Source organism: Opisthocomus hoazin, chromosome 2 (genome assembly GCF_030867145.1).
Source record: "Opisthocomus hoazin isolate bOpiHoa1 chromosome 2, bOpiHoa1.hap1, whole genome shotgun sequence".
Classification (NCBI taxonomy): domain Eukaryota; kingdom Metazoa; phylum Chordata; class Aves; order Opisthocomiformes; family Opisthocomidae; genus Opisthocomus; species Opisthocomus hoazin.
In genome coordinates, this window is record NC_134415.1 from 65,964,706 (window position 1) to 65,978,462 (window position 13,757).

The window sequence follows — 13,757 nt, forward strand, 5'->3', positions numbered from 1 at the left end:
CTAAATGTATCTAGGGCACTCTGCAGCAGCCCTAGCACAGTGTGGCTATTTTTGGCGATGTAGCTTTTGTCTGGCAGTACTAGAGAAGGATGGCATATGCTCAGTGTATACATGCTGTGCATGTGACTGATTTAAGGGTGAATGATGTGGTTTGGATTAAAAAAAAAAAGTATCAGTTTTTAAAAAAAGAGCTGTGTATAATGTTACAACCCATACAAATTTAATATGCTTGACTGCATGAGTTTTCATTTTTCGTTTTTATGTAATTGTAAGCTCAGTGGACTGTATATTAGAAAGTAAGTTAGCAAGTTATTTACCTTACATGTCAGTGACAGAATAGCTTTTACCTCGTCAGGCCGTGTGATCTGAACTGCAATGTGAATGTATCGGAATACACAAACACAGCTTTGTATTTTTAGAACCATTGTAGTCGGGGGGGGTTAGTTTAACCTGTTCTCTCCTTATGTTTTTAAATCTGTTTTACAGTCAGTATCAGTGGGGTGTTTTTGGATATGTTGTGAATGAGCTTGGTTTTGGTTTTGTTTGTGTGTTTTTGATACTTTGTGCTCTGCCTCAAGGGGACCACTTGCAGAACAAGTTACCTGCTCATCATCTGAACAAGGATGATAGAATTAATGATAATTTATCTTGAGTAGTCATAATCAAAGATAATTAATGCTTACACTCTATTTTGCATTTGCAGCTCAACACAGTGTTTAGCAATCTGCCTCCCTAATATTCCATAAAACCTAGTTGCTCCAGGCTCACAATTTCACAGGAGGAGCTCTAGAGCCTTAGTTATTGTTTCTACCTCAGGGTATTCAGGTCCCCTAGCAAAAATTTGGACCTAGTTGTACCAGTTGTGGGGCTGGAAGAGAATGTTTGCATCTGAGCCAATGGTTTGAATAAATGAGATGCTAAAAAGAGCTGAGAATAGAAACGTTTTCATCTAAAGGTACAGATCCAGGTTGAGAGGCTAAGTGGGGTTAGTGCTCCTGGGGTTGCCATTGCTACGGTTACACGGGAGGGCTCTGGCTCAGTCCCCCTCTCGCAGGCTCCCTGGCCATATCATAGCCACAAGGCTGCTTTTCGTGTTGCAGCCCGTGTTTGACAGTGGTGACAAGACAGAGCTTTGACTTCTGTGCGCCTTTTTAAGGACATGTGGATTAGCCAGCATGCAGAGTGGGTGGGAGATGCCCTTATGCCACACGTGAGTAGAGTAGTTATGTCTTAACAAATTATTGTTGTAGAACCAGAGTGTTAATAAGCTGTTGGTATTGAAACCAATGTCTAATGATGGCACAATCTTGTTGGCGTGACAAATCTGATTTTAATTACTTTGTAACAAAATTTATAATGTGGGAATTTCAGAGAATTACATCTGAGCATATTACATAGATGTGTCTTATATCTTACAATGCAAAGTAAAACATGACATGGAAAACAAGAAACTGTAGCACAGGTGTTCCTTCGTCTGGGTTGAATGTGCTATTAGCATTTTTTTGTTTTGAGGATGGGGGAAGTAATATAGCAGTTGCTGTTAAGCTGCTAGTAACTGATTTGCCGTAATATTGGACAAAGTGTTGACATTAATGAATATACTGCACTTGTTGAAAAGCCTCATTTGTTAGCAAGCCAATAGAAACACGTCAAGAATTGACTTGATGTCCAAGAAATGCTAAAATGCTGCATAGTATACCCAATACTAGAATCTTGGAAATACTGAAGAAAACAATGTGCTTATGTACGTGCGGAACAATCCTCCACTAAACCCAAGGTCCTGTTTTAATTTAGTTTTCTATCTTGAAGTGCATGTTGGGTTTTTTAGTATTGCTGTAACTGATCTTTACACTAAGCTGTTTGAAAAGGGGGGTGGGGTATTCTAAACTTTTGAAGGACTGTCCAAGGCAGACATGGAGGCTCTACTGTCCAAATTCTCTGTTTTATTTGGAGGCAGGTTGGAGCTGACTGACCAAGGCCTTGCTCCCAGGCAGTGTGTTTTGAAATAGGAAGTGGGGCAGTGTGGTAGACAGCTGCCAGCGCCAATAACCGGTGGCTTGAGCTGCTTAACAGAGGCTAAGCCCAGATCTATTGACGCAGAGCACCGGGAAGTGCTTGGCAGACTTCTCCCCCTCTCTATCCCTGTATATAATCTCGTGATGCTGTGGATGTGACAAACTCCATTTTGATCAGATATTGGGCCAGAAATGGAGAGAGTGGGTCAGGTTTGACCTCATAAGGATATTTTGATGGCATGCATGTTTGAGGCTTTCTGAAGCTGCACCTTTTCCTTCTGTGACGCCGCCTCCTTTCTAGTCTGGGTTTGCATAATTGCTGCCCTGAATTTTTTAAATGTGGGATGGGAGACTGAAGTCATGCATACGGGGTGATATGGATCATCCTATGGATTCACAGTAGACCTCTGCAGTGCAAATAAGTGTACAGTACTGAATATAATGGACGAAATAGGTAAGTATCATCTCGCTCTTCATATTTACAGAAAAAATCCTTTTAAATGGCTTCCCAGTTATAATTTGTAAATGGAAAACACTGTCTCTAGCCATGGGATGCATGTAGTGTTTTTCCTTTGTACTTTCACTTTCTGATTAATTGTAAGATGTCTGAGTGATGCCAGAGGTTGCAGAAGAGTGGTCTCTGAGTACACTGATCTTTTGAGTTGATTTTTTTAAGATACATTATCAAATTGAAGGTTTTATCTTTCTTTGGTATCTGCTGTTTATAACTAAGTAATTCACTACTGAGGTTTTCTTTTTTCAAAACACCAAATTTTTTATTTGACTTGTTTGTAACTAGTTGTAACTGGCCATACTCTTGATATATAGTTAGTTATCTACTTGCTCACAGCATCGTTCAGTCTAATTAGTTTTAACTTCAAATTTGCGAGACTGATGGAAACTGAGGATGGCAATATGTGGAACAGGAACGGGCCTGTTTGTAATAATCCTTTACATAAACTAGGGACTACATTTGCTAAAATAACTACTACTTTGGGGATTGGGATGTTGTGTTTTAGCAACTTTGGTATCAGAATGTTTTCTTTCCTTCATCCGCCCTCGGCGAGACAACTGGAGAAAGACGTTCCGCAGTGTGGAAGTTCTGTGTGAGGAGTTGTTCCCCGAATGGGGAATTAGTAGAGCTTTGTGTAGCTCTTAATCTCTTTAGTTATTCAAGTTTGTACATGCAGAGCGTGAAAACAAGAATATTAGTTTGTGTTTTCGCTTCTACCTCCACTTTTATCTTCTGGTGACTAAATCAGCAAAAATTATTTTTAAAAAATCCTTCTGAATAAGATGCTTTTTTACTTCCTCATTTTGTCATTCAGCAGGTCTGTTTTCCTTTCTAGTGGTTGCCTGCTGTGTTTAGTGTTGAAACTTTGGGTTATGCGGTGTGGGTGCCCTTTTTGCTTGCTATGAACTATCTCTGAAGTAATAAACGAATTGCTTTTCTCCCTTGTTGTAAGTGCTAGTTAACATATGTGGAAGTAGCCCGATATTGAATAGTAGCTCGATGCTATCATGCTTTCTCTGTGCAGCACCCTTACCTGACCCTTATTTCCGCTTATGTTGTTGGCAGCTCACAGACTCCACACAGAGATGTGGCTTTTCTCTACCAGGTATCAGCTGCAGCAGTATTTTTTTTGACAATTGCTCTCTGGTGTGTTGTGCTCTAGAGTTAACATGGAGGGGTGGAAGACAGCATATATCCTGCAGACTGAGGGGTCAGCACCTCCAGGTGTTGCATTAAGTTGTGCTGCCTGCCCCAGCACACAGCAGTGATCGATAGGTGCTTGCCCATCCTACGGTCCAACTCTAGAGAGCGTAGCCCCAGCACAGGTTGCATGCGCACTGCACTCGTGCACAATTAGAGGTCCTAGTAAATGTTGCCTGACTTGATGTCTGCAATTTTCTTTTGCTTAAATTGTGGCTGTCATATTGGGATTGTTCTGAAAGTGCACTGAGTAGAAGGTTCTTTAGTTTCCAAATCATGTTGTGAAGTTATGACAATGAATTATCTAGGGGTTTTTGAATGTATTGATCAAATGGGGCAAATGAAACTTAGTGTGCCTGGAAATAAAGGATTGCTAGCACTATCTGATGACTTACTACTGTACATGCACACTTAACTCTTTTCCCTGATGATGACAAGAATTTCTCCCTTTTTTTTTTTTTATTACTGAGCTTAGATTGCAGGCTTTTTCTCTTGGGAGTGGAGAATTTAGGGAGGGGAGGGAAGGGGATGCTGAGCTGTGGAGTAGTTGTGAGGGGAATAAGCAGTGGAAGTAAGCTGAGACCACCTACCTCACTTTTATTTCCGACATATTTGGGAACTTCAGATGTGAAAAGCTGTTGCGTTAATCTGTTGTGTCATGGCCAAAATCTTTGGAAATCGAATTCATCTGAATTATTAATATTGGTTGCAAAAGCAGTGGAATTCTGCAGCTATCAGATAATGTTGCAAAGTAGAAATGGAAGTAAAATGTAATAAGAAAAACATTACTGGAGCATGTGAACAGAGATAGCATTTTGTTATAAGGCCTTGATTGAATGAATTGATAGAAAACAACGCAAACCTTTAAGGCTGTTATAACTTATGTTGATATGATTTCTTTATTTATGTTCAAAAATAAACATAATGATAGAATTACCAAATTAAAAAGAAAATCCCTATATTTTGGGGCTATTTTAATATAAATGAAAAATATACAGCTAGTATCAAATTCTTCAGTACTTACAATGAGGAAGATACTACAAAGTGAGGTTTATAGACTTCTCTTGCTGTTATCCAGTGTTGTAACACTGCTTACAAGTACACGACAAAGTCAGAGCTGCTACAATTTTTACAACGTATGTACAGTAACCAGCAGTTAATGGGAAGCAAAAGCAGAGGCCAAGGCTGTGTAAAATGATGCAAGGGGAGGGAGAGGAGGCTTAGAGTGGCTTTTGCATATGGAAGTGTGCCTGTGAATGTATCTCCTAAGTACTTGTCTTACCTGCCCCCCTGGCCTAGTTGTGAAGCACATCTGTACTAACAGAAAGATGGCAACTGGAGGTGCCATTCCTATGAAATAGAAAGTTTGGCTGTTTGTCATGACTCTTCAAAACTAGGGGTCATGTAATGAAGTATAACTTCACTTGTGTCCCTGATTGTGGTTAGGGAGGTGTGGTATTACGGGGATGAGAAGCCCATCATACACTCCCATTTGATCAAATAGGTTGTTCACTTGTTGGGAATGCTAATGCTTCTTTCCTTTGGTCTTTGTTTTGCCTACAAAAAGGTGTACAGATTCCTTGGTCAAAAAGGAGAAAAGAAAATCCGTAGATCAGAATATGAATGGAGTAGTCACTGAATTGCTGCTTGTTCTGCCTGTTGCGATTGGATGGAAGCAATTTTTTCTGATGCATGCAGAGCAAGTCCCAGCTCAGACGGAAATCAGATCTGTTTCGGGAGTCCGAAGGAAAAGAACCAGAACTACTGTGTGTTTTTCTAAGCAGTAAAAGATTTGAAATAGTCATGTTTGTCTGCAACAAAACATCTTGGAAAAAGACATTTATTCACCTGCATGAAATGAGTACACAGCTTGTTCTTTGAAAGTATGCAGTAAATGTGTGAAGCAAAATGACACTTTCAAATTTAGTAACAAACGTTCTTTGGAAAACTTCAGTATTAAGTTGTCAAAAAAACCCCAACCATGGTGTTTTTAAGTTCTACCATTTTGGAAATTATAATTATGCTATTAAATGAAAGCCTGAGGGTAGCTGAGACTTAACCAGTGCCTATACATGCTTCCTTTACTCATGAAAAACAAACGTGGAGATGTTAATAAATGGTTGCTACTTGTACTTCTACTCTTACAATATTATGGATTTGGGCTTTTTTAAGATTCAGGGGGCATCAGTAGGCGCAGCAGATTTACAGGGTCATGTAGCTTTGACTTTCAAGCTTAGGTGATATTTTTAACACAGGGTAGCTGAAAAAGCATTTGAAATGACTCTCTGCTATTTTTAATGTGTCTAGCACTTTAAAAAAAAAATCCATATAATCCTCTTGAAACAGATGGCTACGGTGAGTTAAAATCCCACGCTAGGATTTGGGCTTTTACCTGGTGCTGGCATCAATGTCATAACACAGGGATGGATCACTGAATTTGGAAGTGAAAAGCTATTTCAGAGCTGTGGTGTTTGTGGTTTGTTTTTCTGTTATTGTTGTTTTGTTTTGTTTTTTTTAAAAAAAAAGGCTGCAGGGAACTGTGGAGTCCCTCCGGATGTTGAGTTGTCTGTTAGCTTTATTTCTTTCAGTTTATGCGTTGTATTATATGTCTTTTTTCGGGTTATATTGGAATATATAGAGTTGGTGTTAACTGTTTCCAAACTTTTCTGCTGTAAGGGAAGAAAGATAGGAAGCTAATTTCTTTAACTTCAAATCGTGTAAACACTTGAACTGCCTAACTGAAGGCAGGATTCAGACTGAAGCTTTGTTTTAACTCTATGTAAGGATAACCCAGGGACACTTTGGGGACAGGACTGAGGCGAGGAGGACGATGTTGGTATTAGTCTTACAGAGAACTAAAGCATGCTTGCTCTTTGTTTAGAAGGACAGCTGGCTTTTTTATCTATAGAACTACAGTAGTGTCTCTAGAGATGGTGACAAAGCATTGGTGTTCTTAGCCAGATAGCTGGAAATAATTTAATATAGCTGGTGGTTAATGGAAGAAAGGCATACTATTTCAGTGTGCTTGTTTCCTGCACTTTTTTAATGGTAAAAGGAGGCAAATGAGTGGAAGGTTTAAGTGCTGACACACATTTAAGTCTTTACAGTTAATTCACTCAGTAGCTAAAATTTCTCCCTGGTGAATTCCAGCAGTTAACCAGAGATTAATTTGAGCCAGCTAGAGGCAGAAGTAACAGTCTTTCCTCAGGTTAACATCTCACTTACACCAAAATGTATTTAAACTTGGCAAATACAAAAACCTGTTCTGGCTCTTCTGCTATCTATTTATAAAGTACATACATTTCAAGGGAATATATTCTGTTCAGCAGTGACAGGAAGAGCACAGCCCAAGTGTAGCCTCAGTGGGTGCTGCCCACCTGCTCCGAGGATGCATGTGCACCACTGTTGTCTTCTGCTGTCAGTTCTCCACAGAAGTACTCAAGCATTTGTGCCTGCCTTCTCACTCAATTTTGTTACCACCTGCAGCACTGAAGGGGCTGAAATTATGTGAGTGTTGACAGTGGAGAAATCTTAAGATACAGGAGGTAAAGAAAGGACCCAAACGGTGGGGTAGTGAAGCCTGTTTTTTAGACATAAAATTTTTAACGTGGTCTCTGAAGATGCATTCCAAGCTTCCTTATGCTTCCCTGGTTATCATTAACTCAGTGTAGTTCCTGCCTAGCAAGTTGGAGGATGAAATGTATGCTAGGATATGGAAGACTTTCAAGAGATGCCACAGAGGTTCTTCACTCAAAGCTGAAGAAGTCCTTGAAGCTGGTAGTTCACAGTATCTGGTGTTTCTAAGGCTCTTATTGCAAAGCCTACTTTAGTGTTCTTAGTTTATTGCTCTAATACCTGCAAAAAAAGCTTGGGAAAGACGGCAAGCGTACAAATAACGAGTTTATTGATGACACATTAAAATCTGGCATCATCTTAGCGAGACCATACGCATATGAGAATGTGTCTTAGTATTCTGAGAGTGTTTCTGCTTACTGATAAAATTTAGGATAACTCTAGGCAATTCTTAAGAGGGCACGTAGGAGGCGAGAGCTGATCTTGAAGATGCAGTCACTCAAGAAGCTGAGTTTCTCTGGACTTCAGTGACAGGTTGCTGTTAGGCATGCTGGCACGTGCTAGATTTGATCTTTAAAAAGCTGGTGATGTGACAGTCAGATTTTTTACCACACTCTACTCACTGAGAGCTTTTCGGCTTGGTGACATGCCCCTGTTCTCAATTTCTTAATGCTGCTTCAGCTAGACTACTGCATCGAACTGCAGAGCAAGCAAAGAGTGCATTAAGAGGGATATTGGGAGAGGGAGCAGGAGATTTGAATGTGTTAGATCCATTAGGAATGTCCTGAATAAGGAGTATTGCTGCTGGGCCTGCCAGATGAGTAGTTTGGAAGCTAGGTTATTGTGAAATAACTTGGTAGTGTTACAGCCACCAATTATTTGTGTGCTTATAGCTGAGGAAAAATACAGTGTACTTCTGCTGAAGTGTGCTGTTGTTTTGTGCCATGTTTAATACCTCATCTCTGTTGCTTTAATCTATACTCATATAAAGGCAGAGAGGTACTGATAGTCTTCTGAGGACAGATTTGGAGGGGGCACTCTAGCAACTTTGATTAAATCATAACCAAGTCTTTCCCCCAGCTGTATGAAGTGCAAATGTAGCTCTTAATCATGCAGACTTTAATAGCCTGAATGCATACATAGAAGTAAAGATGATACTCCGTAGGACTACAGAAGACCAAAATTATACACCTAAACATGACCTGTAAATGAGGCTGTGACACTCCAAGCTGTCGAAGAGTTAGGCCCTTTCGGTACTTTCTGCAGCTTTCACACAGTGGCCAAGTGAGACCTGGTTCCCTAAGCCTTGTAGCCAGTGTTAGCAAGCTCTCTTTGCTTAATGAAGCTTGCAAACTTGTGCATGCTCTTGAGCCTTCTGTGTGCTAGTGTGACCTTGTTCAGTTTGTCAGCCTGGAGTGGGTGGTGTACTCATGGTTTATGAAGCCTGTTCATCTGTCCTGGAAAAAAACATTTTACCTATTCTGTCTAGTCATGGCGAAATATGTATATTTGCAATAAAAGAAGCACCTGTAAAATAAAAACAAGACAAGGAATAGAGTTTATACTTTTCAGAACCTTGCCTCACTGCTTCAGCCTTGGAGCTGGCTGACATAATGGCCAAAGAGTGTTTTAGGGCTGGTGTAGTGTAGAATGTGTATTAGCATCAACATCTGCCCTTTTTTAAACACTGCTACTACTGTCTCCTGGACATGGAGAAGGATGTGGAAAGACTGACAGCAGGAAACAGAGCAAAGAATTTCGACCCCGTCTTTTTCCCAAGGCTGAGGTCTGCTTTCTGCTTGCTTTTTCCTTTAGAAAGGCTTTCCCTCACCATGTGGTGAATGGGTCCAGGGCTCCGCATGCTAATGCAGAGGCATGATTTCCTTCCCCTTCTCCAACTCTCTTAAATAACATGTACATTGCTTAATCTACACAGGTCTGCCTGCTTACATGCCTTCTCTTGTTACAGCCTCTGAAATCAGTGATTTAAGAATTTGATAATTACATCCTTGAAAAACTGATTTGTATAATCATTTTGCCAGATTCAAAGCTCTCTTACTTGCTGTCTCGTTAGTTCTGTGGAAAGACAGAATATGATATTATTGATGGCAAAACTAGGAATGGGTTCAGTGCTAGCTTTTGGGGCTTTGTGGACTCTGTTACTGGAACTGAAACCTCTTCACAGTAAATTTTCTCTACCTTGTGGAAACAAGGAGGATCACTTTTGACGAGGAGAATGAAATGTTTCTTGTTTGTTCGTTGAAATTTTAAAATTTTCTGATTTAACTCAGTGTTGCCTTACTCTTCTCACTGAGTTTCGTCTTCAGCTAGTCCACAATCAGCATAATATGAAGTGCTTCTGGAAAACGTACACTGTAGGTTTGTCTACACTTCAATACTAAACAAATACAGCAATAGTGTAACAAAAATCATGTCATAGAAAGTATTGAAATCATATTTTTAAAATGTAATCTCAGATTAAACCACTTTGGCATGGTTGCTGCTATTTGTACATCTCTGGCCTCATACCCAGCAGTGTACAAACATCTGTGGCAGTGTTAGTAAGAGGCGATGCAGCTGGACAGCTCTGCTTCACAAACAGAATTGTAAAGGCAAGTACACTGTTGCTGATGGTTTCATGAAGACCAGGAAGAAAAATCAACCAAAACAAACAAACAAAAAAACCCCAACCACAGATGAGAGAGCTGCCAACTGTTATGTAAATGTAGATTAAATCCTTAGAAATCTGGACTAAGATGTCTACATTTTTAATACGCCATTAAGTGCTTAGCCCTGGGGAGGAGAGGCCCATATAAAGCTTTCTCTTCATCTTCAGAGTTAGTAGTTCAGCAGCTGTTTCTCAGCTGGTGCATTTAAGCCTGAGCACATGTAGTGAAAATAACTCTTTCTTGGTTTGTGTGTGGTTCATTGAACAAGGTGGCTACTTAAAAACAGGAGTGTTTAGTATTGTATGTCATGTCACCCTTTGCTTTTACCCCAACTGACCTTTCAGCTTCGCAGAAGAAAACGCATACAGCAATTAATCAGCCCATGCTTATTACTTCAGGTCACTTGCATGGCTTAGACAAAAGGAGGGAAAGGAATATAAATGCAAATATGCTCAACCATTTGCTTCCAAGGGTAGGGTGGAACATGACAACCTGGGCTGTCTGCTGTGTTACAGTGAGTTTTGGTGGTGTGTTGCCTTTTGGTGGTGAATTAAATGTGGTTGGCTGGTTGACCACCTCTTAGCAGGCCCAGCCAGAGCTGCCTCTGGCTGCTGCAGCTGTAGGGTAAGGGGCTGTCATATCTATATGGTAGGATTAGGGGCATCCTGAGGTAGGGGGTGGGATGGAATCTCTTTGTATCCGCAATGTTTTGTGGTAGGAATTGTTAATAGCTAATGATCCATGAAATGCAGTGAGCTTCAGATCTCGTCAGGCATGCAAAGTATCTGTTAAAAACAATACAAGATACATTTGAAAGCAGTTTTATGAGTAGATGTGAAAAATGTACATTACACTGTAGTTGATTATTTGTCCAGTGTTTCATGTGCTTAGAAAACTAAGCTCTTATAAGACTTGTTTTAAAAGTTTTTTTCTGGGGAAAAATGGTAACTAGTCCTATAGTAGCACTTAGACACTAAGGAATTTGGGACACATTCAGAAATTTCTGGATTATATTACTGAAATTGAAGAAGCATTTTGTTTCCATTCAGCTACTGTAATTCCTTCTGGTTCGTAACTAGCTCAGAGGAGGGTATGGTTGTTACCTGTTCTGTCTGTTCCTATGACTTACCTTACTTTCCTGTTTTGCCAGACAGACCTAGAATAAGAGTCTGTTCTGTAGCAGTTATGGATCTCCCAGTCAGTTCAGATCCAGCTCTGATGAAGTCTGAGTGTGCTTGAGTTTATGCATAATGGTCTCTTGGCTTCAAGACAGGCCACAGATTTAAGCATATGTGAAGGAGGAAGTGCTTCCAGGGTAGGAGCTTTGGTTGCTGCTACTATGCAGAGATGTTTTTAACATATGCAGAAGTGTAAGCTATTTAGCTTCCTACTGAATGCATCATATAGCCTGACTCACAGCAGCACTGTGTGATGTGTGGACTACTTGGAGTACAGTGTCCTTCTCCCAGATTGCTTAGGGTCTCTTAATCATTACAATATCTAATCCCAGATTAGATGCTAAGGAAGAAGAACAGTTTCCAAAGCCATTCATAGTTTTCATTAGCTCCTGACCAGATGACTCACAAGCATGTCCTTAAGAGATTTCCTTGGAACATCCCTAGAATATTATTGTTCTAGCACAGATCTGAGAACATGACAGACAAATTCATGTTATCTACATATTACATTAATTCTTCCAAGGGGAAGATCATGTAAACCCCTAGAATGTGGTTTGTTGTTGTTGTTTGGGTTTTGAGGTTTTTTTGTCTTTTTTTTTTTCACAATATTAGCAGAGTTATCATCTCAAATAATCATATTCACTGGCCCATGTAACTCAGCATACTACCTGAATGTCTTCCAAACAGGGAATTGACAAGTGGTCTGCCCTCTTCACGGGAACTCTGTTCTTTTGAGGTGTTATCATACTGATTTGCCCTTAAAAATATACTGCTGTATTCCAGTATACACCGAGCACAACCATGGGGAGAAGAATGAAGTGATGCACATCATAAAAGTGGAAACAAAGTGCATAAGTTTAGCAAAGTTTAATTGTATACGTCTAGTCTTCTACCAAAATTAAAATAATCTTATTAATTTCTGGTAAGCCAGGGAAAAAGCTGGACTGTCTTAATTTGTATTATTATTTCACATTATTTATCAACAGAAATTGAGGTGACCTTTATTCAGGAAAAAAGGGTCTCAAAATTAACTCCCAACTCAGGATCAAATTTCACTGGTTTGAGACTGTTAATGTCATCAAAATAAATTCAAATGTAGACAAAATAAAGTTTTTATATACAGTGCAAGTTGATCTATTTTCTCCCTACAATCTCTAATGAATTTAATATTGCATATTTATAGTTGATTCCTTATCTAGAAGTAGCAATAGCAGGAGGTTTAACTGGTATAGCTAAACTTAGACTGCTCTTAGTTTGCAGGAGATTAGGAGGAGATGATGGCTAGGACTACCTACTGCTAATTATGCAGGTATGAGTATCAGTTCACTGTGACATCGATTATTGTTAATTACATGTAGTTTGAAAATGCATGGGTTTGGTGTTAGTTTTTGTTAGTGACCTTTGGAGCTTCAAAAATGGATGGTAATTCGGCCCTTTCTATCTGGCTTAGCATGGTGGCACTGATGTGGCCCTGTCTGGAATCAGGTGGTGATGTTCAAAGCACTGTAGAAGTGCCAAGCAAGGATCGCCGTGCCCAAAGATCTGACAGTTTTCTATAGCTGTGTAAATGTTCAACAGTTGGCAAAGGATTGTGTTTCTCTTGGTAAGTAATTTTAAAAGTAGGCTGCTAGAGAGCTGTGGTGGCTAGGATACTTCATATTCTTTACAGGCAGCATAATTCCAGACCAAAATAGTCTGTATTGTGCAAGAGCACTGAAAATAATTTAGCAAGGAAGGCCTTTACTTTGTTTTACTGTGATGGCTACAACCAGTTCCTCAATCACTTTTTTCCTGAGACCTCGCTGAAGATCACAAGGCTGTTTTTAATGTTAACAGTTCATACTCAGCTTTACAGTGACAAGAAGTCAGAAGACCTTGTGTATTTGTTGCTTTATTTTTTTTCATAATCTATTTTTCTGCTTTCCAGGCCCTGAAATAAACTGTTCCTGATCCTTTCCTAACCTACTGCAAAAAAAAAGCTATTTGAAAGGAATGATACCAGTTTTCCCACTCACCTTGTCATGATCCCAGCTTGTGAAGCCGAGTATGGACAGCAGAGTAAACATACAGTATGTGAGGGAATCCACTCCTGGGCTTGTCAGACCATGCATAGCATGGGGCTTGTCAGCTAAGGAGCCCCAGGCCTAAATTTACTGAGGGAAGAGAGAGGGGAAGCGTAGCTCCTTCATTAACAGTGCCAAACCTATGATTTGATAGTGACTACCTGGCACCAGAGTCTCCTGGTCTTGCAAAGGGTGCATTCGCATGAAATGGAATCCTGTTCCTGGAATTACATTAGAATTTCAGCTGGTAAATGGCATGGAGCAAACTCGGGTTAGTTGCTGTGATTTTGTATATAAAGATTTTTTCGAGTTTGCTAAGCGGTGATTATTTAGTATATATCTGCTTGATATTTGACCCAGTAGGGCTAGGGTGGTGGGAAGTATCACACTGGAGTAGCAGGCACCTGTGCATGGCTTCCATTTTCTATTTAGCTGTTCCTTAGGAGGGAGTGCAGTGACCCAGAGTGTCTTAAACAGGCTCAGCAGCTTGTGGAGCAGGGTGAGTGCAGGGTGCCTGGGGGGCATTCGGGCTGCTGCTTGTGGTT

At 40.1% G+C, this 13,757-nt stretch overlaps 1 protein-coding gene across 12 annotated transcripts in view; it reads left to right on the forward strand.

The window, feature by feature from the left end:
- MAP7 (microtubule associated protein 7) overlaps positions 1–13,757 on the forward strand; it is a 122,834-nt gene that overhangs the window by 33,625 nt on the left and 75,452 nt on the right. The window contains exon 1 of one of the 12 annotated variants that reach the window (XM_075413974.1): positions 2,442–2,469. The exons of the other annotated variants lie outside the window; for them this stretch is intronic. Coding sequence (XP_075270089.1) covers positions 2,457–2,469 — 13 coding nt within the window. The 5' untranslated portion in view covers positions 2,442–2,456. Of the gene's footprint in view, positions 1–2,441; positions 2,470–13,757 lie in introns of those variants that run through there. 12 annotated transcript variants of the gene reach the window in all.